At 44.6% G+C, this 27294-nt stretch overlaps 1 protein-coding gene across 7 annotated transcripts in view; it reads right to left on the reverse strand.

Moving 5' to 3' along the window:
* Positions 1-18302, reverse strand: part of LOC311146198 (zinc finger protein 414-like) — a 23290-nt gene extending 4988 nt beyond the window's left edge. For 2 of the 7 annotated variants that reach the window (XM_084182705.1, XM_084182704.1), the window contains exons 1-5: positions 18182-18273; positions 17831-17960; positions 13887-14000; positions 7611-7716; positions 6877-7481 (exon numbers count right to left, since the gene is read on the reverse strand). In XM_084182705.1, the coding sequence (XP_084038831.1) occupies positions 6877-7481; positions 7611-7716; positions 13887-14000; positions 17831-17960; positions 18182-18184 (958 nt within the window). In that variant the 5' untranslated portion in view covers positions 18185-18273. Of the gene's footprint in view, positions 1-2425; positions 2500-6876; positions 7482-7610; positions 7717-13886; positions 14001-17830; positions 17965-18181 lie in introns of all 7 variants that reach the window. The other 5 variants (XR_014614658.1, XR_014614659.1, XR_014614660.1 and 2 more) reach the window with 5 other exon arrangements.
* Positions 18303-27294: the final 8992 nt, after the last annotated feature.

Consider the following 27294-nt stretch of genomic DNA (forward strand, 5'->3'; position numbering starts at 1 on the left):
GTGTGGTTAGTGGTTTCTCCCTCTAGTTGTGTGTGTGGTTAGTGGTTTCTCCCTCTAGTTGTGTGTGTGGTTAGTGGTTTCTCCCTCTAGTTGTGTGGTTAGTGGTTTCTCCCTCTAGTTGTGTGTGTGGTTAGTGGTTTCTCCCTCTAGTTGTGTGTGTGGTTAGTGGTTTCTCCCTCTAGTTGTGTGTGTGGTTAGTGGTTTCTCCCTCTAGTTGTGTGTGTGGTTAGTGGTTTCTCCCTCTAGTTGTGTGTGTGGTTAGTGGTTTCTCCCTCTAGTTGTGTGTGTGGTTAGTGGTTTCTCCCTCTAGTTGTGTGTGTGGTTAGTGGTTTCTCCCTCTAGTTGTGTGGTTAGTGGTTTCTCCCTCTAGTTGTGTGTGTGGTTAGTGGTTTCTCCCTCTAGTTGTGTGTGTGGTTAGTGGTTTCTCCCTCTAGTTGTGTGTGTGGTTAGTGGTTTCTCCCTCTAGTTGTGTGTGTGGTTAGTGGTTTCTCCCTCTAGTTGGGTGGTTAGTGGTTTCTCCCTCTAGTTGGGTGGTTAGTGGTGTTTCCCTCTAGTTGTGTGGTTAGTGGTTTCTCCCTCTAGTTGTGTGTGTGGTTAGTGGTTTCTCCCTCTAGTTGTGTGTGTGGTTAGTGGTTTCTCCCTCTAGTTGTGTGTGTGGTTAGTGGTTTCTCCCTCTAGTTGTGTGTGTGGTTAGTGGTTTCTCCCTCTAGTTGTGTGGTTAGTGGTTTCTCCCTCTAGTTGTGTGGTTAGTGGTTTCTCCCTCTAGTTGTGTGTGTGGTTAGTGGTTTCTCCCTCTAGTTGTGTGTGTGGTTAGTGGTTTCTCCCTCTAGTTGTGTGTGTGGTTAGTGGTTTCTCCCTCTAGTTGTGTGGTTAGTGGTTTCTCCCTCTAGTTGTGTGGTTAGTGGTTTCTCCCTCTAGTTGTGTGGTTAGTGGTTTCTCCCTCTAGTTGTGTGTGTGGTTAGTGGTTTCTCCCTCTAGTTGTGTGTGTGGTTAGTGGTTTCTCCCTCTAGTTGTGTGTGTGGTTAGTGGTTTCTCCCTCTAGTTGGGTGGTTAGTGGTTTCTCCCTCTAGTTGTGTGGTTAGTGGTTTCTCCCTCTAGTTGTGTGGTTAGTGGTTTCTCCCTCTAGTTGTGTGTGTGGTTAGTGGTTTCTCCCTCTAGTTGTGTGGTTAGTGGTTTCTCCCTCTAGTTGTGTGGTTAGTGGTTTCTCCCTCTAGTTGTGTGGTTAGTGGTTTCTCCCTCTAGTTGTGTGGTTAGTGGTTTCTCCCTCTAGTTGTGTGGTTAGTGGTTTCTCCCTCTAGTTGTGTGTGTGGTTAGTGGTTTCTCCCTCTAGTTGTGTGTGTGGTTAGTGGTTTCTCCCTCTAGTTGTGTGGTTAGTGGTTTCTCCCTCTAGTTGTGTGGTTAGTGGTTTCTCCCTCTAGTTGTGTGGTTAGTGGTTTCTCCCTCTAGTTGTGTGGTTAGTGGTTTCTCCCTCTAGTTGTGTGGCTAGTGGTTTCTCCCTCTAGTTGTGTGGTTAGTGGTTTCTCCCTCTAGTTGTGTGGTTAGTGGTTTCTCCCTCTAGTTGTGTGTGTGGTTAGTGGTTTCTCCCTCTAGTTGTGTGTGTGGTTAGTGGTTTCTCCCTCTAGTTGTGTGTGTGGTTAGTGGTTTCTCCCTCTAGTTGTGTGGTTGGTTAGTGGTTTCTCCCTCTAGTTGTGTGGTTAGTTGTTTCTCCCTCTAGTTGTGTGGTTAGTGGTTTCTCCCTCTAGTTGTGTGTGTGGTTAGTGGTTTCTCCCTCTAGTTGTGTGGTTGGTTAGTGGTTTCTCCCTCTAGTTGTGTGGTTAGTGGTTTCTCCCTCTAGTTGTGTGTGTGGTTAGTGGTTTCTCCCTCTAGTTGTGTGGTTAGTGGTTTCTCCCTCTAGTTGTGTGTGTGGTTAGTGGTTTCTCCCTCTAGTTGTGTGTGTGGTTAGTGGTTTCTCCCTCTAGTTGTGTGGTTAGTGGTTTCTCCCTCTAGTTGTGTGGTTAGTGGTTTCTCCCTCTAGTTGTGTGGTTAGTGGTTTCTCCCTCTAGTTGTGTGGTTAGTGGTTTCTCCCTCTAGTTGTGTGTGTGGTTAGTGGTTTCTCCCTCTAGTTGTGTGTGTGGTTAGTGGTTTCTCCCTCTAGTTGTGTGGTTAGTGGTTTCTCCCTCTAGTTGTGTGGTTAGTTGTTTCTCCCTCTAGTTGTGTGGTTAGTGGTTTCTCCCTCTAGTTGTGTGTGTGGTTAGTGGTTTCTCCCTCTAGTTGTGTGGTTGGTTAGTGGTTTCTCCCTCTAGTTGTGTGGTTAGTGGTTTCTCCCTCTAGTTGTGTGGTTAGTTGTTTCTCCCTCTAGTTGTGTGGTTAGTGGTTTCTCCCTCTAGTTGTGTGGTTAGTTGTTTCTCCCTCTAGTTGTGTGGTTAGTGATTTCTCCAGGTCTCACCTGTGCTCCATCTCTAGTTAACCTGTGACTGGCTGGAGGAGAGGTCCATCTGTGACTTAGAGACCTCTGAGCTTCTGGCAGGACAGTGCAACATGACAAAACACAGTTCACTCACTCATTGCTGCAATCAGCAAGTCTGTCTGGCTAGAAACTCCTGACTGCAATCAGCACGTCTGTCTGGCTCGAGACTCCTCACTGCAATCAGCACGTCTGTCTGGCTCGAGACTCCTGACTGCAATCAGCACGTCTGTCTGGCTCGAGACTCCTCACTGCAATCAGCACGTCTGTCTGGCTCGAGACTCCTGACTGCAATCAGCACGTCTGTCTGGCTAGAGACTCCTGACTGCAATCAGCACGTCTGTCTGGCTCGAGACTCCTGACTGCAATCAGCACGTCTGTCTGGCTCGAGACTCCTGACTGCAATCAGCACGTCTGTCTGGCTCGAGACTCCTGACTGCAATCAGCACGTGTGTGTCTGTCTGTTTCATCCAGGGATGTCCAACAGGACAACAGGACTAGCCTGGTGGTCCCAGCTCTGCTTGTGCTGTATAGCCCAACTCCTATGGTCGTTGCAGTCGACTATTGAGTCATTTAATATATACACTACCAGTCAAAAGTTTGGACACACCTATTCATTCAAGGGTTTTTCTAATTATTTTTTTACAATTTTCTACATTGTACAATAATAGTGAAGACATCAAAACTATGAAATAACACATATGGAATCATGTAGTAACCAAAACTGTGTTAAACAAATCAAAATATATTTGCGATTCTTCAAAGTAGCCACCCTTTGCCTTGATGACAGCTTTGCACACTCTTGGCATTCTCTCAACCAGCTTCATGAGGTAGTCACCTAGAACGCATTTCAATTAACAGGTGTACCTTGTTAAAAATTAATTTGTGGAATTTCTTTCCTTCTTAATGCTTTTGAGCCAATCAGTTGTGTTGTGACAAGGTCGGGGGGGTATACAGAAGATAGCCGTATTTGGTAAAAGACCAAGTCCATATTATGTCAAGAACAGCTCAAATAAGCAAAGAGAAATTACAGTCCATCATTACTTTAAGACACAAGGTCAGTCAATACGGAACATTTCAAGCACTTTGAAAGTTTCTTCAAGTGCAGTCGTGAAAACCATCAAGCACTATGATGAAACTGGCTCTCATGAGGACCACCACAGGAATGGAAGACCCAGAGTTACCTCTGCTGCAGAGGATAAGTTCATTAGAGTTACCAGCCTCAGATTGCAGCCCAAATAAATGCTTCACAGAGGTCAAGTAACAGACACATCTCAACATCAACTGTTCAGAGGGGACTGTGTGAATCAGGCCTTCATCGTCGAATTGCTGCAAAGAAACCACTACTAAAGGACACCAATAAGAAGAAGAGACTTGCTTGGGCCAAGAAACATAAGCAATGGACATTAGACCGGTGTAAATGTGTCCTTTGGTCTGATGAGTCCAAATTTGAGATTTTTGGTTCCAAACGCCGTGTCTTTGTGAGACACTGAGTAGGTGAACGGATGATCTCTGCATGTGTAGTTCCCACCGTAAAGCATGGAGGAGGAGGTGTTATGGTGTGGGGGTGCTTTGCTGGTGACACCGTCTGGGATTTATTTAGAATTCAAGGCACACTTAACCAGCATGGCTACCACAGCATTCTGCAGCGATATGCCATCCCATCTGGTTTGGGCTTAGTGGGACTATCATTTGTTTTTCAACAGGACAATGACCCAACACACCTCCAGGCTGTGTAAGGGCTATTTGACCAAGAAGGAGAGTGATGGAGTGCTGCATCAGATGACCTGGCCTCCACAATCCCCCGACCTCAACACAGTTGAGATGGTTTGGGATGAGTCGGACGGCAGAGTGAAGGAAAAGCAGCCAACAAGTGCTCAGCATATGTGGGAACTCCTTCAAGACTGTTGGAAAAGCATTCCAGGTGAAGATGGTTGAGAGAATGCCAAGAGTGTGCAAAGCTGTCATCAAGGCAAAGGGTGGCTACTTGAAGAATCTCAAATATAAAATATTTGTTTAACACTTTTTTGGTTACTACATGATTCCATATGTGGTATTTCATAGTTTTGATGTCTTCACTATTATTCTACAATGTAGAAAATTGTAAAAATAAAGAAAAACCCTTTAATGAGTAGGTGTGTCCAAACTTTTGACTGGTACTGTATATATATATATTTTTATACCTTTAACGTCAATTATCTAAAAACATTTTTGTTCATTTTCAAATACAATGTAGCTTAGACCCTATTGTACGTCATCTGAGGTGTTTGTGTTGTTCCCACCATCGGATGAGACACAGCATTCTCTAGAGTACAGGCAGATAAATGTACTAAAACGGGAATAAAATTGAAATTTCAACTTTCAAATGGTACCATAAAGATGTTGACTTGAATGGGAATATCAGTTGCTTTAATTTATACTGTCAATCCTCCGTAAGAAACCTATTGAAATCATAGAAATATAGTTAATGTAAATAATATATATATTATATTAAATATAGTTAAATACAATAGACATTCCTATTTAAGTTGACATTCAATGGTCGGTTGACCGGCGGCCATCATTGCGGTAGTGATTAGAAGTTAAAAATGTAATTCAATTGAAATGTAAATGATGTACCAGCTAAATGCAGTGGTCTGAAGGGATATGTCCATTCTATGAATTACATTTCTATGATTGAAATGACACCCAGCCTGTATTCAGGAGAATGCTGTGTCTCAACCGATGGAAGGAACAACACACACCTCAGAGGACGAACAATGGGGTCTAAACTACAACATCATTCCACACACACACACACACACACTATATATAAAAATATAAAACATGTAAAATTAGTTCACACGTTTTTAGATAATTGATGTTAAAGGTTAAAAAAAACTTTCTTAAATTAAACAACTTTTAAAAAAAATACTTTATAAATTAGTTTGACAACCCTGTTTTTAAGCTTTTCAGTGATATCAAACTCAACATGGATGTCTCATGGTAGGGCGGGAGGTAGGGTGGGTGGGAGGTAGGGTGGGAGGTAGGGTGGGAGGAAGGTAGGGTGGGAGGGAGGTAGGGTGGGAGGGAGGTAGGGTGGGAGGTAGGGTGGGAGGGAGGTAGGGTGGGAGGGAGGGTGGGAGGTAGGGTGGGAGGGAGGTAGGGTGGGAGGTAGGTAGGGTGGGAGGGAGGGTGGGAGGTAGGGTGGGAGGGAGGGTGGGAGGTAGGGTGGGAGGGAGGTAGGGTGGGAGGTAGGTAGGGTGGGAGGATGGGTGGGAGGTAGGGTGGGTGGGAGGTAGGGTGGGTGGGAGGTAGGGTGGGTGGGAGGTAGGGTGGGAGGGAGGTAGGGTGGGAGGGTGGGTGGGAGGGAGGTAGGGTGGGTGGGAGGTAGGGTGGGTGGGTGGGAGGGTGGGTGGGAGGTAGGGTGGGAGGGAGGGTGGGTGGGTGGGAGGGTGGGTGGGTGGGAGGTAGGGTGGGAGGGAGGGTGGGTGGGTGGGAGGGTGGGTGGGTGGGAGGGAGGGAGGTAGGGTGGGTGGGAGGATGGGTGGGAGGTAGGGAGGGTGGGTGGGAGGTAGGTAGGGTGGGAGGTAGGGTGGGTGGGAGGATGGGTGGGAGGTAGGTAGGGTGGGAGGTAGGTAGGGTGGGAGGTAGGTAGGGTGGGAGGTGGGAGGTAGGGTGGGAGGTAGGTAGGGTGGGAGGATGGGTGGGAGGTAGGTAGGGTGGGAGGTAGGGTGGGAGGTAGGGTGGGTGGGTGGATGGGTGGGAGGATGGGTGGGTGGGAGGATGGGTGGGAGGTAGGGTGGGAGGTAGGTAGGGTGGGAGGTAGGTAGGGTGGGAGGTAGGGTGGGAGGTAGGTAGGGTGGGAGGTAGGTAGGGTGGGAGGTAGGTAGGGTGGGAGGTAGGGTGGGAGGTGGGAGGTAGGGTGGGAGGTAGGTAGGGTGGGAGGATGGGTGGGAGGTAGGTAGGGTGGGAGGTAGGGTGGGAGGTAGGGTGGGTGGGTGGGTGGGTGGGAGGTAGGGTGGGAGGTAGGGTGGGTGGGTGGGTGGGTGGGAGGTAGGGTGGGTGGGTGGGAGGATGGGTGGGTGGGAGGATGGGTGGGAGGTAGGGAGGATGGGAGGATGGGTGGGTGGTAGGGTGGGTGGGGGGTGGGAGGTAGGGTGGGGGGTGGGTGGGAGGTAGGTAGGGTGGGAGGTAGGGTGGGTGGGAGGTAGGTAGGGTGGGAGGTAGGTAGGGTGGGAGGTAGGGTGGGAGGTAGGGTGGGTGGGAGGTAGGGTGGGTGGGAGGTAGGGTGGGAGATCCAAATGGGTCAACTTTGAGCACCCCTAGCTCCTCAAAAGGGATGCGGTCAAAAAGTGATTGAAATCAAAATGGAACGACCCAAAGACAACATTTCCAAACCCCCAAAGTTAACCCTGAGATTCAACCAAAGAAGCTGATTGTTATAAGATCACCTTTCTTCCTCCAGCGAGCGTTAGAGCCGGGCGGAGTGGAGGTCTGGGGTGGTGGAGAGGAAGGCAGGGCAGGAGGGGCTGGCATGGGGGGCCTCTGTTGTTGCTGTAGCTCAGGCCCAGAGACTTCCAGTGGAGATTGGCGGTACTGAGAGAAGGAGCCAAAGGATCCCTCAGGGAGCTGGGGCTGGTCTGTGAGGCCTGGGGAATGGGTGAGCTGGGTGGCTGACAACCCCCCACCACCAGGCTCCTGGAGGGAGAAAGCCCCAGGGAGCAGGGCCGAGTTGGGGTCCAGGCTCAGGAGAGATCCATCCTCTGGGGGATGGTAAGGGGAGGGAGCCAGGGCAGAGTGGGGGTCAGACCCAGCGGACCCAGGGACAAGGTGGGAGGGTTCGGACTCCATGGGCTCCTGCTGCTGTGGGGTCTCCTGGTCTGTACTGGAGGGGTCTGTAGCCATGGGAACAGCAGCATCAGGGTCAGCATCAGGGTCAGGCTTGACCTCTGCCTGCTCGCCAGCCTTGGCCTTGCCCCTGGCCACCTTGGCACAGGTGTGGAGGTGTTTGAGGAGGGCACGATAGGAACGTAGCTTGGAGCGACAACTCTGACACCTGACAGAGAGAGAGAGAGAGAGGGGAATAATCTATGGATTGGGAACAAGATAATCATCAAACACCTGGCAGAGGAACTTCTGGAGAATGGGAGTATCTCTATGTACACACACAAACACAAATACCTACAGGAAGTATGTGTTGGGTTTGTGGTGCTGCCTCATATGCTCCATCAGGAGCAGCATGCTGGCGAAGGAGCCGTTGCAGCCGGTCGAGGAGCAGAGGAACACTTTCCCTGAGAGGAGGGAGAGCGACAGCGAGTACATTTCATTAGATATTAAACTGATTATGGCAGTAGGCAGAGTATGAAATAGTCATGTAATCACCTTCCTCTGCTTATCTTAAATCAGCGTGAGGTCAAAATCGACGTGAGCGTACGCTGATTAAAACACCTCGTTTTCTGAGCAATCTTTCAAATTATTAGGACGTGTAAACAGCTTAAAATCGCTATTCCAGCAACGGTAGCACAAGCCTCCCTCTTATGTGCGAGTGAAGTGAGTTTGGGGAAAATAAAGTATGTATCTTATAAATAGTTCACATACAAATAGTTTTCACACCCACTTTTCAAGATGGCGGCAAGCACGTATTGTTTTGTCTGATCAGTGTTTGTAGCTGAAAACACTTTTTTTCTCTTCATTTACCTTTGTTTCATCTGGCTGTGAACACATTGGACAATAGTGCAAAATTGCATACAGTATTTTATTAAGGAGACATACAAAACAGTTCAGCTGAAACGTTTGAGGCCTAATTGGATATACCTGGGCACCCTCCTCTGCTCTGGGGCATTATCTGATCAGACACCTGGGCACCCTCCTCTGCTCTGGGGCATTATCTGATCAGACACCTGGGCACCCTCCTCTGCTCTGGGGCATTATCTGATCAGACACCTGGGCACCCTCCTCTGCTCTGGGGCGTTATCTGATCAGACACCTGGGCACCCTCCTCTGCTCTGGGGCGTTATCTGATCAGACACCTGGGCACCCTCCTCTGCTCTGGGGCATTATCTGATCAGACACCTACCTACTGCTGCTTTCATCCTTCCACCTGACATTGTGCCTTGGATGTTATTTTGGATTTACTGCCAAACTTGAACTCCACTTGGATTAACTCTTTTGGACTCTCCCGCGGCCCAGTGTAGCCTCTCTCCTCTCCTCTCCTCTCCTCTCCTCTCCTCTCCTCTCCTCTCCTCTCCTCTCCTCTCCTCTCCTCTCCTCTCCTCACCTCTCCTCACCTCTCCTCACCTCTCCTCACCTCTCCTCTCCCGCGGCCCCAGTGTAGCGCTTGCCTCCCTCCCGGTTTTCCTCCGGCCTGTACTGGAAACTACATCCCCTCCAAGGTGCTTCTCTCTTGGCTATCACAGTGGTAACACGGCCTCCGTTGCGTTGCTGTTTTGATGGGCCCCAGCACTTAAATCACATTGAGTAAGTCACCGCTCTCTCCTTGCTGTTGTTATGCTGGCCATGTTTTGTGCTTTGGTTGTGTTTATTGTGTGTCCTAGTGCTGGTTTCTAGTCTGTGGTTGGGTTCTGGCTTACCGCCTATAACTGTGGTGATCTTACAAACTCTGTAAGAGCTGATTCCTCGCCAACCTGGATTTTAACTGAATTTTTCAAAAAAATGGCGTCTACCACTTTCCGCCATACGGGGAAACTGACTTTTCCCAGACTATCAGCAACCACCTTCAGAGACGACGGTGAACGTTTCATCCCATGTAGGAGCTGCACCTAGTTTGCACAGTTCCGGGAATAATATTGACCAGACAAATTTCCATTGTGGAAACTGTCAGCTTATTGAGGAATATACACTACCGTTGAAAAGTTTGGGTTCACTTAGAAATGTCATTGTTTTCAAAAGAAAAGCAAAATGTTTGTCCATTAAAATAACATCAAATTGATCAGAAATACAGTGTAGACATTTAAATGTTGTAAATGGCTATTGTAGCTGGAAACGGCTGACTTTTAATGGAATATCTACATAGGCGTACAGAGGCCCATTATCAGCAACCATCAGTCCTGTGTTCCAATGGCACGTTGTGTTTGCTAATCCAAGTTTATCATTTTAAAAGGCTAATTGATCATTAGAAAACCTTTTTGCAATTATGTTAGCACAGCTGAAAACTGTTGTGCTGATTAAAGAAGCAATAAAACTGGCCTTCTTGAGACTAGTTGAGTATCTGGAGCATCAGCAATTGTGGGTTCGATTACATGCTCAAAATGGCCAGAAACAAATAACTTTCTTCTGAAACTCGTCAGTCTATTCTTGTTCTGAGAAATGAAGGCTATTCCATGCAAGACATTGCCAAGAAACTGAAGATCTCGTACAACGCTGTGTACTACTCCCTTCAAAGAACAGCGCAAACTGGCTCTAACCAGAATAGAAAGAGGAGTGGGAGGCCCCGGTGCACAACTGAGCAAGAGGACAAATACATTAGAATGTCTAGTTTGAGAAACAGGCGCCTCACAGGTCCTCAACTGGCAGCTTCATTAAATAGTACCCACAAAACACCAGTCTCAAAGTCAACAGTGATGAGGCGACTCCGGGATGCTGACCTTCTAGGCAGAGTTGCAAAGAAAAAGCCATAATTTAGACTGCCCATCTTACTCTTTTATTTTTATTGGCCAGTCTGAGAAATGGTTTTTGTCAGTTGTAATCTTGTACCCATTCATTTGAACTCCACTCTTAGATCTGCTATTGTTAGCTCAAAACAGGAACCCACGGTGGTCTGCTCACCCAGTGCTTTTAGTTCAAATGTGAATTCCATCAACTTGAATACCCCCTCGGTATTCAAATCACGTAGAGGGCTTGGACCTTTGAACGATAGCAACCAAAACCCATGTAAGTCAGTTTATAACATTCCATCATTGGTTACTCTGAGAGTTCCTCATATTGACATTGGCTGCGGCCTCAGACCCTGTGGTGCCAACCTTGGAAAAGTAATTCCAATTTCTTCTCCTTCCTCTATTACTAATAGGGACCAAATGGTGCAGTTCAATGCAATCTTATAGCCATACCAACTATAATCAACCATCAGACAGGGCCTGCAACCGCCTACTGAACGTAGCTTGTTTGAGTTTGCATGTGACTTTAAAAAATCGTAAAGGTCTTGGGTTGATGCATCTGAACATTAGGAGCTTATTTCCTAAACTGGATTACATCAAGATCTGGCCTATGCAGACGAATCCGGATATTCTGGTATTGACTGAAACTTGGATCTCTGGGGACATTCTGGACTCTCTTAATATTGAGGGTTATCAAGTGTTCAGAGCTGACAGAAAAGGGTAGAGGTGGTGGAGTGGCCACTTTTATAAAAAATCATTTATCTTGCCAAAAAATGTGAGCTACTATTCTTTAAGGCTTTGTCTGGGGGAAAAATGTATTCAGAACTGTTATAGGGGTCTACCGTCCTCCCTCAGCCAACCTCGAGGAGTTAAGTAGTTTGATGTCTTCTTTTACTAAATCAGAAGTTATTATCCTGGGTGACCTAAATTATGAAATGGGAAATGCAGGTTTCAGACAATCTAAAAAGACATGTGTAATGATCTAAACCTAACCCAGCTGGTGAGATCCTTTAAAGTCCTCTCGGATTGATCTTATCTTATCGAAATACACCAGACCAGAGAAATATGTTTCTACTGGTGTCTTCGCCCAAGACATTTGTGACCATTGCCCAGTTGTTTGTGTAAGAAATGTCAGGCCATTGTGACGGATGGGGTTAAGTCTGAATTTCTTGAAGTACATAAAGGTGTACCACAGGGGTCGATTTTGGGACCTGTTCTCTTCACTATTTATATAAACACCATTGGTCAATCTGTAAAAAAAATGTTTAACTTCATCTATATGCGGATGATACTACTATGTATGCTATTGGCAAAACTACAGTCAGATTTTATAGCTACAGTGCATTCGGAAAGTATTCAGACCCCTTCCCCTTTTCCACTTTGTTACGTTACAGCCTTATTCTAAAATGGATTAAATAGTTTTTTCCCCCTTATCAATCTTCACACAATACCACATAATGACAAAGCAAAAACAGGTTTTTATACATTTTTGCAAATGTATTAAAAATAAAAAATTGAAATTTCACATCTACATAAGTATTCAGAACCTTTAGTCAGTACTTTGTTGAAGCACCGTTGACAGCGATTACAACCTCAAGTTGTCTTGGGTATGACGCTACAAGCTTGGCACACCTGTATTTGGGGAGTTTCTCCCATTCTTCTCTGCAGATCCTCTCAAGCTCTGTCAGGTTGGATGGGGAGCGTCGCTGCACAGCTATTTTCAGGTCTCTCCAGAGATGTTCGACCGGGTTCAAGTCCAGGCTCTGGCTGGGCCACTCAAGGACATTCAGAGACTTGTCCCAAAGCCACTCCTGCGTTGTCTTGGCTGTGTGCTTAGGGTCGTTGTCCTGTTGGAAGGTGAACCTTCGCCCCAGTCTGAGGTCCTGAGTGCTCTGGAGCAGGTTATCATCAAGGATCTCTTTGTACTTTGCTCCATTAATCTTTCCCTCGATCCTGACTAGTCTCCCAGTCCCTGCCGCTGAAAAACATCCCCACAGCATGATGCTGCCACCACCATGCTTCACTGTAGGGATGGTGCCAGGTTTCCTCCAGACATGAAACTTGGCATTCAGGCCAAAGAGTTCAATCTTGGTTTCATCAGACCAGAGAATCTTGTTTCTCATGGTCTGAGAGTCTTTAGGTGCCTTTTGGCAAACTCCAAGCGGGCTGTCATGTGCCTTTTACTGAGGAGTGGCTTCCGTCTGGCCACTCTACCATAAAGGCCTGATTGGTGGAGTGCTGCAGAGATGTTTGTCCTTCTGGAAGGTTCTCCCATCTCCACAGCTCTGGAGCTCTGTCAGAGTGACCATCAGGTTCTTGGTCCTCTGTAGATCAGCTGGTAGAGCACGGCGCTTGTAACGCCAGGGTAGTGGGTTCGATCCCCGGGACCACCCATACACCAAAAAAAAAAATATGCACGCATGACTGTAAGTCGCTTTGGATAAAAGCGTCTGCTAAATGGCATATTACTACTATTACTTCTCTGACCAAGGCCCTTCTCCCCCGATTGCTCAGTTTGGCCGGGCGGCCAGCTCCAGGAAGAGTCTTGGTGGTTACAAACTTCTTCCATGTATTATTTTACCTTTATTTAACTTGGCAAGTCAGTTAAGAACAAATTCTTATTTACAATGATGGCCTACCAAATATGATGGAGGCCACTGTGTTCTTGGGGACCTCATTTGGGCTCCTGAGTGGCGCAGCGGTCTAAGGTACTGCATCTCAGTGCTTGAGGCGTCACTACAGACCCCCTGGTTCGATTCCAGGCTGTATCACAATCCGGCCGTGATTGGGAGTCCCATAGGGCGGCGCACAATTGGCCCAACGTCGTCCGGGTTTGGCCGGGGTAGGCCGTCATTGTAAATAAAACTTTTTTTAAATAAAGGTTAAATAAAATAAATAAATAAAATTTGGAAAAGAGACGTAGGTCTCAAGATCTCTTCCCTGTCAAAATAAATGTTCAATAAATAAATAAATAATAATAAAAACGTTATATGTCCAAACTCAGAATCAAACAGGCTTCGCAAAAATAACATGGTCACTGTGATAGAACATTATTCATTTTCATAGGCTTTTTTTTCTGCATTAATTTAAGCCTCACCAGGTAGCCTGATTTCAGATGTGTCCATGTAAACAGGATTATTAGGGAAATCGTGCATCTTGCAAAGCATGTAAACTTTTTAAACAAACTATTATATTAAAAGCTGCAATATGTTACTTTTTGGGCGACCCAACGAAATGAACATAGAAATGTGTGTTATAGATCTGTCATTCTCATTGAAAGCAAGTCTAAGAAGCTGTAGATCTGTTCTATATGCTCTATTTCTATGCTTCCCGTTCTCAAGTTTTGTTTTTGCGTCTTTTACTTTCGGTTTTTGTACACCAGCTTCAAACAGATGAAAATACAATATTGTTGGTTATTGAAAATATATTTCACAGCGGTTTAGATGGTCCAATGATTCTCTACACTATACTTGGTTGTTCTGTCACTTAAACTGAAATTAGGCGACCTATTAGAATTTCAGCAACCAGGAAACGGCGGAGCGATTTCTGCATAGTGCAGCTTTAATCTGACTTATAATAGTAACTGATCCTCTTTATACACACAGCAGTTTTATAATATGGGGAGACGGATCTCACAAGACCTTCCCCGATTCCTAGTTTCCACTCCTCTTCCACTCCCTTCTTCCACTCCCAAAAAAAAACATGTCTCCTCCAGGATCCAATAAAAACGTGTCTCCTCCAGGATCCAATAAAAACGTGTCTCCTCCAGGATCCAATAAAAACGTGTCTCCTCCAGGATCCAGGAGGTGTTTTGTAAGACACAGGTGTGTTGTACTCTATGAGCTTACCTGGGAGGGACTGAGTGGGAATGTGATTCTGATGGTCCTTGATGTGTCTGGCCAGGCTGTCTGGGTCCGTGTAGACTCGTTGGCAGCCATATAATGTGCAGGTTAATCTCTGACCTATGGAGAGAGGAAACACACAACACAAGTCATCCTGTAGCTACTAGTCTCAGAAATCCCAGACCATAGGAACATTGTTAATGTAGGAGGCAACCAGTCCACCTATGGAGACTATGTAGCTACAGGAGTGAGACAATCTGTTGCCACCTGCTCATATAGTGTGGTAGCCCAATAATGGACTGAAGGAGTCTTAACGTTACTCCTTACAGTCCAAGGACCTTGTTCTGTCGAGGCGAACTGGCTCTGAAAGCCAAAACAGCCAAATACTCCCATCTAAAACGTGAATCGATTCTCAATTAAGGTACGGCTCTAGAAACACAAAGCCCTCTACTTTCATACCACATCAAAATAATTTCACAAAACGCTAAATACACACTTACTGTATACTGTTTTAACACAGTTGCAGCCGATAATATTGTTCAGCGACAATTAGGCCTGGCTCGCAGTCTGCGTTCCAATTCATCCCAAAGTTGTTCGATGGGGTTGAGGTCAGGGCTCTGTGCAGGCCAGTCAAGTTTTTCCACACCGATCTCGACAAACCATTTCTATATGGACCTCAGTTTGTGCACGAGGGCATTGTCATGCTGAAACAGGAAATGGCCTTCCCCAAACTGTTGCCACAAAGTTGGAAGCACAGAATCGTCTAGAATGTCATTGTATGCTGTAGTGTTAAGATTTCCCTTCACTGGAACTAAGGGGCCGAGCCCGAACCATGAAAAACAGCCCCAGACCATTATTCCTCCTTGCACCAAACTTTACAGTTGGCACTATGCATTGGGGCAGGTAGCGTTCTACTGGCATCCACCAAACCAAGATTAGTCCGTCGGACTGCCAGATCGTGAAGCGTGATTCATCACTCCAGAGAACGTGTTTCCACTGCTCAAGAGACCAATGGCGGCGAGCTTTAAACCACTCCAGCCGACGCTTGGCATTGCACATGGTGATCTTAGGCTTGTGTGCAGCTGCTTGGCCATGGAAACCCATTTCATGAAGCTCCCGACTAAAAGTTATTGTGCTGAAGTTGCTTCCAGAGGCAGTTTGGAACTCGGTAGTGAGTGTTGCAACCGAGGACAGACAATGTTTACGCGCTACAGCACTCGGCGGTCCCGTTCTGTGAGCTTGTGTGGCCTACCACTTCGCGGCTGAGCCGTTGTTGCTCCTAGACGTTGCCACTTCACAATAACAGCACTTTAGGGCTGTCCCTGTCAATAAAGATCTTAGTCGACCTAAAGTCGTCTGTTCTTTCAACCAATCAATTGGTTGACATTTTTAAATGTGTATTTTTCCATAGACACACCCTACCAGTTTTAATACAATCAACTATATGCATTGAGCTTGTCTGATGCTTTAAGCTTACTGTTTGATAAAATAAGACACAAATGACTCAAGAGGGAGCCAGAGATCTAGATAACCAACCATTCTCCTCCCTCTCCTGCTGGCTTTCGCAGATTCTGCCGTTACTCTCCTGAAGTTGCCGATAAAATCAAAATTGTATCCAAATCTAAATGAAAATGATACAAACCTAAAAAGTAACTTTGATTGCCATTGCCAACTATATGTAAAAATTGCCTACATAAAGCCAACAAACACAAACATCGCAGTCTGCAGGTAGAAATGATCCTGATAAAAATAAATATCCTATAAATCACATTGGCTATGCATGGCCTGTCTGCAACGAACAAGAAACATTGTATCAACTATTAACTTGGGTCTGGCCCAGCGAATTTGCAACATTGTATAAAATATTCTGGGTCCTCAGAGTTTCCTGTGCCAGTGAGCTCGGGACAGACACATCCTATTTGCGCAAGGTATAAGCAGTGCTTGACTTGGGCAGGAGCTCACCGGAGCGGAGTACCGGCACCTCAAATTCTCTAGTGCTTGAGCTCCTGTTCCTCTTATAGAATGTTAGCTCAAAAGTATTGTGGAGCTCCTGCACCTAAATATAAACAGTACCAGCCCCAAAATGAGTACCGGAACCTATTTCAGTCCAAGTCAAGCACTGATAATCAGGTAGGCCTATTTTATGACGTTTCCACTGGATCAGAGCATGACATTTTTTCCTTTCACGCTGAGTGGTTATTGAACGGGAGAGAGCTGGGAAGATTTTTCAAATACATTGAGGAACTATTGTAATTCTCAATGGATGTAGAAACAGACTTTGTTTGCTTGCTGTTTGAGGTGAAGAAAACATTACTTTGAGAAGCTCCGCAGGTCATTAGTGGTGGTGCGTTAAACCAATCATAAATACTATCAGATCCCCAAATGGGCACATTTATAGGCCTACATTTGGGCGCAGGCCAGGTAGCCTATAGGACGACTTCTATGAATAATCAGGCCAGGTAGCCTATAGGCCGACTTCTATGAATAATCAGGCCAGGTAGTCTATAGGCCGACTTCTAAGCGTAATCAGGTGCGTGTCCTTACTCAACATTCACAGGAGCGCTCCAAACAAAAGACATTGACTAAATTGACAAAACTCGTAGATGGAATGAAATAAACCAAAACTTGTTTCTCACAAGTGTAGCATAGGTTGTGCACTCTGCAAACAATGTGTCCACTCCGACAATGAGAAAGGTAAAACTGTAATAATTATAATAATAATAATAATAATAATATTGAATGCATTAACAGAAATTACCGTAACCAAAGTAACAAACATCGTAGATTACAAATTATAGGAATTAACGGTAAATGTACTACTGGTGATATACACTATCAGTCAAAAGTTTGACCTGCTGGCAGCAAATAATTCTACAGCAGGATGAATCTAGCTGTGGGACACAACATTGGGAGTCTGTGTATTGGTTAGACTCCCTGAATTGTGAATCGTTCTGGTGGCCGGCGACGGAAAATAACCCTACCACAATATAGCCGGCTACACCAAATCAAACGTTTCCTGTCAACAAAGGCATATGTATAATCTCTCGGAACTCTTCTTACCAGATGTAAAGTGAAAAGTTTTTTTTTTGGGTGTAGCCGGCTATATTGTGGCAGGGTTATTTTCCGTTGCCACCCACCAAAACGATTCACAACTCCGGGAGTCCAACCAATACACAGACTCCCGGCTCTGCTGACAAGTGTTTTGCTCCGCTCATACAGGAGTAATAAAGGTATATTGTTATAATTATTTTATTTTTTTAATTTGGGGGGGGGAGGGGGTCAATTTTTTAAAATAATGTTATATTTTTTAAAATGTTGATTTATCAGGGGATGGTGCTGCACCCTCAGCCCCCATACTTTCCACGGCTATGGCCACAACTAGACATTTACGTCATTTAGCAGACGCTCTTATCCAGAGCGACTTTCTGGAGCAATTAGGGTTAAGTGCCTTGCTCAAGGGCACATCGACAGATTTTTCACCTAGTTGGCTCGGGGATTAGAACCAGCGACCTTTCGGTTACTGGCACAACGCTCTTAACCACTAAGCTACCTGCCACCCCCCAGGGCTCCTTTCAAATGTATCATGAAATAATCTAATTTGTATGCCTAGCATTCAACAAATGTAGAAAATTGTAAACATGTAAACATTGCTTAAGTCTTAGTCGCAAATGACAGCTCCAATATCTCCCCTATTGCGAAGGACATGTGAACGAGAGGCTTGTATATCCATGACTCTTTACAGTTCGCCGGTAGGGGAGATGTACTCTGGACAACAAATTAACGGAACGAGTCAAACGATTCGTTCTTTTGACTGAACGACTCAAAAAGATCCGAGTCAGTAAAAATAGCCTAACTTCCCATGACTAGCGCCGGAGCTCCGTTATCAATCGTCCCATCACTAATGAGTACAGTTAGCTATTAGTAAAAACGGTGTTGTTGTTGCATAAAACCTTGTGTTGTGTTGCTTGTAGGCTGCGGTAGTGGTGCTGAGGCCATCCCCGTAGACATGGTGGTGTTGGTGGGGGAAGAGCGGTCAACTGGCGGTACGGGAGAAGTCGACAGCAGTCTCACTAGTTCAGACTACCTAAAACAAATGAATCCACGCTGTCATATCAATGTAACGGACATGTAGTTAGCTAGGCATGCTAGGTTAGTTAGCTATATTCATTCCTTGGCCAGCTATCCATTCAGAACAGTCGCAGACACTTTTCGGTAGCTAGCGTATTAGATAAACAGAACAAAAAAAAATATTCGCTAAGGAAATGATTAGCTAGCTATGTAACCAGACAAATAACTCTTACCATAGCACATTTGTAATTAGGATTATCAATTTAAATCGTTGACCATTTAGCGAGCAAGAGAGGAAAACGTTAAGATAGGTTTCTTTACCAGCTTCTCGTCAGCAACATACAAAAAAGTACTTCCGGGTCACGGAATTGCGGAACCGGTTCAAAACAAAATTCCCCCACATAATATTTACTTTGAGGGGAAAAAAACATTGTAACGGACATGTAGTTAGCTAGGCATGCTAGGTTAGTGTCATTGACCTATATTTATTCATGATATATGAAAAATGGTCTAAACATTAATAATGATCCATATTTGTTAATATTTAAGTGACATTTGCATTGGACTCCACTTTCACTGCGACACATTGAGACACAGGAAATTGTGTATGGCGCTATAGAGCCCCACAGTCGAGGTGTCATAACACCCAAAAACCTAGCAGTCAAACAGGGAAATGGTTCCAATCGTTTTTCCACCATTCATTTTTTCCATAGGGGATGAATGGTGGAAAAACGATCGGAACCATTTCCCTGTTTGACCGCTAGGTTTTATGGGTATTATGACTCGTACTGTGGTACTCTATATCTGCAAAACTTGCTATTTAAGGGATGCAAAATGTGCAGGGACGCTGCTTGGGGTGTAAATTATTTTACTTCGACACATACTTTAGGAAATTGTGTACAGTGCAACACGTATGTCCAATATGAAAACGTACGGAACATGCAATATGAACAGGCTAAAAAAACTATGGGTTTTAAATGTGTTTTCTAAAGTTGATTATTATAATTATAATGATATTATTATTAATATTGTTATTACTAATATTATTAATAGTAGCGTTATAAATAATGTTTTGTTATTTGTCATACTGTTGTTACCATAATAACTATCTAGTAATAATAATAATACTATTGTTATTACTATTATTATTAATAGTAGCATTATAAATAATGTTTTGTTATTTGTATTACTGTTGTTACCATAATAACTATCTAGTAATAATTACTTTTAATGCTGTTAACAATATTGTCAATGCTATAATATTATTTGTGCTATTAAGGCTATAACTATTTTCCTTTTTGATTTTGTTAAACAAAATTCTAAGTCTGCTAACATTTCCTAATAAAATGTAACGAATTTAACAATCTTCATTGCGGGACTTTTATTTTGAAGGGAAGCACGCGGTACCGCGCGGTGAAACACCGCTTCCCATTCATTTTCAATGGAAGGAAAGCGGTGAGAAGCGGAGAGGGCGGTGAAAAAGTTAGACTGCGGCGCCACTCGGGAGGCCGGTACAACAGTAAATGGTTGTATTGTTGTTAGTAAAGTTAGCTTGCTGGATAGCCAATCATTGTTATTTACATCTGTTTGGAATCCTATCTTGCGTCATGCCTGAAATGCAGCCACTGTCATAACCAATGTCAACCCTCGTTACACAGCTAGCTAGTAAAACGATTTACAGTTGCCAATGTTACACGTTTGCTAACAAGTTCCAAATTAGCAGGCACCAGTTTTACTGCGGTCAAGCCATCCGCTCTTCAGTTTCCTCCTGAATACACAACTCTTTAAAGGTATCATGTGTTTTCTGGGTAACTGAGTCTGATGCTCTCATGCAGATAGAGACGATGGCTACAAATAATTGAAACAGTTTGAAGCACACTTATTCAATCTTCCATAATCAAAATTATACCAAATCATTTATTTTATTTTCGTGTCTCATCAAATATTACTTCGATATCAAGGGTAGAGTGAGGCTGCAGTAGCCTACCGTGGGTGCTGTTTAGCACATGTTAAATTGCGAAAGCAAGATGTGTTTATGGTCATGACATACTAACACACACAGCTTCACAGGAAGATCGAAGTGAGCTAGATAGGTTTTTCTTTCTTTGTCTTTGTATTTCATTAGAGATGATACATTTAAGAGTGTTGAATAACTACCTTTTACTTGGTCTATCCCCACATTCTTTGTCTTCATCGTTTTAAATAGTTATATTACACTGAACTTTGATGACCCCATGTCAAAAGAATTGACAGTGAAAATGTCTGGCAGACGTGTAGCTCAGTTGGTAGAGCATGGCGCTTGCAACGCCAGGGTTGTGGGTTCGATTCCCACGGGTGGACAGTATGAAAACAATAATGTATGCACTCGCTAACTGTAAGTCGCTCTGGATAAGAGCGTCTGCTAAATGACTACAATGTAGTAGATAATTAATCCAGTGTGATGACCATCTTAAAATATGGGGTAAAACAATTGTTTTCTATATTACAGTGAACTTTGAGGGTGCCCATTTTATGACAGATTAAAGATGTTTTGTGACATATGTGCAACACTAGTAGATCGATACTCCATTGTCACGAAGGTTGTAAAGCATAACATGCCCATATTATGCCAGCTCGAAGATGGGGAAAATAATTGTTTCGTCCTATTATAGTGAACTTTGAGGGATTCTAATTCAGTTTTAACACAGTAAAAACGGAAGGTAAACACTGTGACACGCATGCCACTGGTAGATCAACAATCTATTGTCATTAACATTGGAAAGCATAAGATGCCCATATTATGCCTGCTACAAGACGGGGAAAAATACTTGTTTTGTCCTATTATTACTGTGGACTATTACACACACCGGTCTGAAATGGGGATAAAAGTCAGGAGACTGAGATGGCCATTGCTAAATGTTGATTTTGTGGTCAATTAACCACTGCTTTATAATAATATTTATCAAGGGTGCCAGTGATTTCAGAGGTGACTGTATGAGTGGACTAGAGAATATCTACTTTAAGGGGGTAGGTGTCCATTTAGGATAGAGCAAGAGGCATGGTTAAAAGCACCCTCCCTCCCTTCACATACATTTGACCTTTTGCACATTTTGTTACGTTACAGCCTTATTCTAAAATTGATAGAATTGTTTGTCTTTTCTCATCAAACTACACACAATACCCCATAATGACAAAGCAAAAACAGGTTTTTAGAAATGTTTGAAAATGTTTTACAAATAAGACACTGAAATATCACATTTACATAAGTATTGAGACCCTTTACTCAGTACTTTGTTGAAGCACCTTTGGCAGTGGATTACAGCCTCCAGTCTTCTTGGGTATGACGCTACAAGCTTGGCACACCTGTATTTGGTGGGTTTCTCCCATTCTTCTCTGCAGATCCTCTCAAGCTCTGTCAGGCTGGATGGAGAGCATCGCTGCACAGCTATTTTCAGGTCTCTCCAGAGATGTTTGATCGGGTTCAAGTCCGGGCTCTGGCTGGGCTAAGTCTGAGGTCCTGAGCTCTCTGGAGCAGGTTTTCATCAAGGATCTCTCTGTAATTTGCTCCGTTAATCTTTCCCTCAATCCTGACTAGTCTCCCAGTCCTTGCCGCTGAAAAACATCCCCACAGTATGATGCTGCCACCCCCATGCTTCACCGTAAGGATGGTGCCAGGTTTCCTCCAGACGTGACGCTTGGCATTCAGGCCAAAGAGTTCAATCTGGGTTTCATCAGACCAGAGAATCTTGTTCTCATGGTCTGAGAGTCTTTAGGTGCCTTTTGGCAAACTCCAAGCGGGCTGTCATGTGCCTTTTACTGAGGAGTGGCTTGCGTCTTGCCACTCTACCATAAAGGCCTGATTGGTGGAGAGCTGCAGAGATGGTTGTCCTTCTGGAAGATTCTCCCATCTCCACAGAGGAACTCTGGAGCTCTGTCAGAGTGACCATCTGGTTCTTGGTCACCTCCCTGACCGAGGCCCTTCTCCCCCGATTGCTCAGTTTGGCCGGGCGGCCAGCTCTAGGAAGGGTCTTGGTGGTTCCAATCTTCTTCCATTTAAGAATGATGGAGGCCACTGTGTTCTTGGGGACCTTCAATGCTACAGAAATGTTTTGGTACCCTTCCCCATATCTGTGCCTCGACACAATCCTGTCTCGGAGCTCTACAGACAATTCCTTCGACCTCATGGCTTGGTTTTTGCTCTGACATGCACTGTCAACTGGGTGACCTAATTTTACATTTACATTTTAGTCATTTAGCAGACGCTCTTATCCAGAGTGACTTACAGTTAGTGAGTGCATACATTTTCATACTGGCCCCCCGTGGGAATCGAACCCACAACCCTGGCGTTGCAACACAGGTGTGTGTTTTTCCAAATCATGTCCAATCAACTGAATTGACCACAGGTGGACTTCAATCAAGTTGTAGAAACATCTCAAGGATGATCAATAGAAACAGGATGCACCTGAGCTCAATTTCGAGTCTCATAGCAAACGGTCTGAATACTTATGTAAATAAGGTATATATATATTTTTGTTTTGTTTTATAAATTAGCAAACATTTCTCAAAACCTGTTTTCGCTTTGTCATTACGGGGTATTGTGTGTAGATTGATTAAAACTGTAATCCATTTTAGAATAAGGCTGTTACTTAACAAGTTGTGGAAAAAGGGAAAGAACCATGGCTGAGGGTATATACAGTTGAAGTCGGATGTTTACATCCTCTTTGGTTGGAGTCATTAAAACTAGTTTTTTCAACCACTCCGCAAATGTCTTGTTAACAAACTATAGTTTTGGCAAGTTGGTTAGGACATCTACTTGGTGCATGACTGTCACACCCTGGCTCTGGGGACTCTATATGTTGAGCCAGGGTGTGTAGATTCTATGTGTTTTTGTTCTATGTTCACAGTCTAGCTTTGTATTTCTATGTTGGCCAGAGTGGTTCCCAATCAGAGGCAACGAGTGTCAGCTGTTGCTGGTTGTCTCTGATTGGGAGCCATATTTAGACAGGCTGTGTTCCCACAGGTGTTGTGGGATCTTGTTCCGTTTGGTTTGTTCCGTGTTGGTTGTGTTTAACCTAGGACGTCACGTCATCGTTTATTGTTTTGTTCGTATTATCACTAAAGATAATAAAGTATGTTCGCTCATAACGCTGCGCCTTGGTCTACTCCATTCAACGATCGTGACAATGACACAAGTCATTTTTCCAACAATTGTTTACAGACAGATTATTTCACTTGTAATTCACTGTATCACAATTCCAGTGGGTCAGAAGTTTACATACACTAAGTTGACTGTGCCTTTAAAAGCTTGGAAAATTCCAGGAAATGATGTCATGGCTTTAGAAGCTTCTGATAGGCTAATTGACATAATTTGAGTCAATTGGAGGTGTACCTGTGGATGTATTTAAAGGCCTACCTTCAAACCCAGTGCCTTTTTGCTTGACATCATGGGAAAATCAAAAGAAATCAGCCAAGACCTCAGAACAAAAATTGTAGACCTCTACAAGTCTGGTTCATCCTTGGGAGCAATTTCCAAACGCCTGAAGGTACCACGTTCATCTGTACAATGTACAGTGTAATTGCCCCCTTACACTCAAAAACCAAACACTGCATTCCACAGTAAGAACCTCATACCAAAGGTCAAGCATGGTGGTGGTGGTGTGATGGTTTGGGGATGCTTTGCTGCCTCAGGACCTGGACGACTTGCCTTAATAGGAGGAACCATGAATTCTGCTATGTATCATAGAATTCTACAGGAGAATGTCAGACCATCCGTCTGTGAGCTGAAGCTGAAGCGCAGCTGGGTCATGCAGCAAGACAATGATCCAAAACACACAATCAAGTCTACATGAAAATTGCTAAAAAGCAACAAATTGGACGTTTTGGAATGGCCTAGTCAAAGTCTAGACCTAATCCCAATTGAGATGTTGTGGCGACGAGCGAGCATGCTTGAAAACCCACACGTCACTGAGTTAAAGCAGTTCTGCATGGAAGAGTGGGCCAAAATTCCTCCACAGCGACGTGAGAGACTGATCAACAACTACAGGAAGCATTTGGTTGGAGTCATTGCAGCTAAAGGTGGCACAACCAGTTATTGAGTGCAAGGGGGCAATTACTTTTTCACACAGGGGAATTGGGTGTTGCATTACTTTGTTTATGAAATAAATATGTAATTGTTGTGTTATTTGTTCACTTATGTTCCCTTTATCTAATATTAGGTTTTGGTTGAAGATCTGATAACATTCAGTATCACAAATATGCAAAAGTAGAGAAAATTAGAAAGGGGGCAAATACTTTTTCATAGCACTGTATATATTTTAAATAACACTGTATATGTTTAAAGTACTTTGTATGTATATATATATATATATATATATATATATATATATATATATATATACAGTGGGGGAAAAAAGTATTTAGTCAGCCACCAATTGTGCAAGTTCTCCCACTTAAAAAGATGAGAGAGGCCTGTAATTTTCATCATAGGTACATGTCAACTATGACAGACAAATTGAGGAAAAAAAATCCAGAAAATCACATTGTATGATTTTTCATGAATTTATTTGCAAATTATGGTGGAAAATAAGTATTTGGTCACCTACAAACAAGCAAGATTTCTGGCTCTCACAGACCTGTAACTTCTTCTTTAAGAGGCTCCTCTGTCCTCCACTCGTTACCTGTATTAATGGCACCTGTTTGAACTTGTTATCAGTATAAAAGACACCTGTCCACAACCTCAAACAGTCACACTCCAAACTCCACTTTGGCCAAGACCAAAGAGCTGTCAAAGGACACCAGAAACAAAATTGTAGACCTGCACCAGGCTGGGAAGACTGAATCTGCAATAGGTAAGCAGCTTGGTTTGAAGAAATCAACTGTGGGAGCAATTATTAGGAAATGGACCACTGATAATCTCCCTCGATCTGGGGCTCCACGCAAGATCTCGCCCTGTGGGGTCAAAATGATCACAAGAACTGTGAGCAAAAATCCCAGAACCACACAGGGGGACCTAGTGAATGACCTGCAGAGAGCTGGGAACAAAGTAACAAAGCCTACCATCAGTAACACACTACGCCGCCAGGGACTCAAATCCTGCCGTGCCAGACGTGTCCCCCTGCTTAAGCCAGTACATGTCCAGGCCCGTCTGAAGTTTGCTAGACTGCATTTGGATGATCCAGAAGAGGATTGGGAGAATGTCATATGGTCAGAGGAAACCAAAATATAACTTTTTGGTAAAAACTCAACTTGTCGTGTTTGGAGGACAAAGAATGCTGAATTGCATCCAAAGAACACCATACCTACTGTGAAGCATGGGGGTGGAAACATCATGCTTTGGGGCTGTTTTTCTGCAAAGGGACCAAGACGACTGATCCGTGTAAAGGAAAGAATGAATGGGGCCATGTATCGTGAGATTTTGAGTGAAAACCTCCTTCCATCAGCAAGGGCATTGAACATGAAACGTGGCTGGATCTTTCAGCATGACAATGATCCCAAACACACCGCCCGGGCAACGAAGGGGTGGCTTCGTAAGAAGCATTTCAAGGTCCTGGAGTGGCCTAGTCAGTCTCCAGATCTCAACCCCATAGAAAATCTTTGGAGGGAGTTGAAAGTCTGTGCTGCCCAGCGACAGCCCCAAAACATCACTGCTCTAGAGGAGATCTGCATGGAGGAATGGGCCAAAATACCAGCAACAGTGTGTGAAAACCTTGTGAAGACTTACAGAAATCGTTTGACCTGTGTCATTGCCAACAAAGGGTATATAACAAAGTATTGAGAAACTTTTGTCATTGACCAAATACTTATTTTCCACCAGAATTTGCAAATAAATTCATTAAAAGTCCTACGATGTGATTTTCTGGATTTTTTTTTCTCATTTTGTCTGTCATAGTTGACGTGTACCTATGATGAAAATTACAGGCCTCTCTCATCTTTTTAAGTGGGAGAACTTGCACAATTGGTGGCTGACTAAATACTTATTTTCCCCATTGTATATATATATATTTTATACCTACAGGAGTCCTAAAATTCAAAATCAAATAGCTAAATGATCCATGGTATAACCATCTTAAAACAATTCCATATGTTAGCTTAGTAGCTTAATATGGAATTGGCTTAAGATGCCAATAAATACCTTAACGTAATATAATTGCACCTTTAATTCATAGATCAACAGACACATCTGACGGATTACGAGAACAAGTCAAAGTCAACCATGTGAAATGCAATTTTTTTTATTAGTTAATGAAAATGTATCAGTTCTGAATAGTCTGGTACCAAAACAAATACTCCATGTAGATCTATGATGTAAACACAAAAAGCCTTTCAGTGTCAGTGTCATAACACAACAGCCGTATGGGGGCAGAGTGGGGTCCTGAGACAGCGTCGGTGCCGGTCGAGGTCTCCAGAACTGGCTGGCTGGTTGGCTGGCTGGTTGGCTGGCTGGTTGGCTGGCTGGTTGGCTGGCTGGTTGGCTGGCTGGTTGGCTGGCTAGTTGCCGAGGCAAGGGTTGTCTGGCTGGTTGGCTGGCTGGTTGGCTGGCTGGTTGGCTGGCTGGTTGGCTGGCTAGTTGCCGAGGCAAGGGTTGTCTGGCTGGTTGGCTGGCTGGTTGGCTGGCTGGTTGGCTGGCTAGTTGCCGAGGCAAGGGTTGTCTGGCTGGTTGGCTGGCTGGTTGGCTGGCTAGTTGCCGAGGCAAGGGTTGTCTGGCTGGTTGCCACCATGCCAGGGAGGGGTTTGAGCTTTGCCTCCAGACACTTCCTCCTCACATGCATCTCCAGCTGGCGTCTCTCCTGGGTCGGGGTCACTGGGGTCGGGGGCATCTGGAGGGAGGACTGGTCCAGAGATTGGCTGGGTCTGGTAGCGTGGGTCTCGCCTGGCTGGGGAGTAGTGGTGCTGCTGGCGGTGGTGAAGGGAGGCCTGCTGTTTGCAGGTGAGCTGTCCTTGAGTTTGGCTGTAGCTGCAGGACTTGTAGCCTGGGTCTCCTCTCTCTCCTCCCCTGGCCTTGTCCTGTCACTCAGCCTGAAACACAACTCGGTGTTTCGCTGCCCTTGGCCAACATGGTCGCTCACGTTGCCCATGATCTTGCCAGGGATCTTACCCATCTTGCCGTCTCCGGAAGCGGGGGGTACCTGGGCAGCCAGGTTGGCAAGGTGATCTCCCACGTTCCTGGTGACCAGCTTGGGGAATCCCCAGAGGCGCTGGCTCTGCTTGCGGCGGACGTGGGACTCCAGCTTCTCCTGGATATCCTGGGTGATAAAAGGGATCTGGGCCCCATCCTGCACGTACATCTGGATGGACGGCTTTGGTTGACCTTTAGAAAATAAAATACAAATAAATTACGAATAAATAGAAAATGGTGGGTGCAGGAGTT

This window comes from Coregonus lavaretus (assembly GCF_964263955.1).
Source record: "Coregonus lavaretus genome assembly, chromosome: 19".
In the NCBI taxonomy this organism is placed as follows: domain Eukaryota; kingdom Metazoa; phylum Chordata; class Actinopteri; order Salmoniformes; family Salmonidae; genus Coregonus; species Coregonus lavaretus.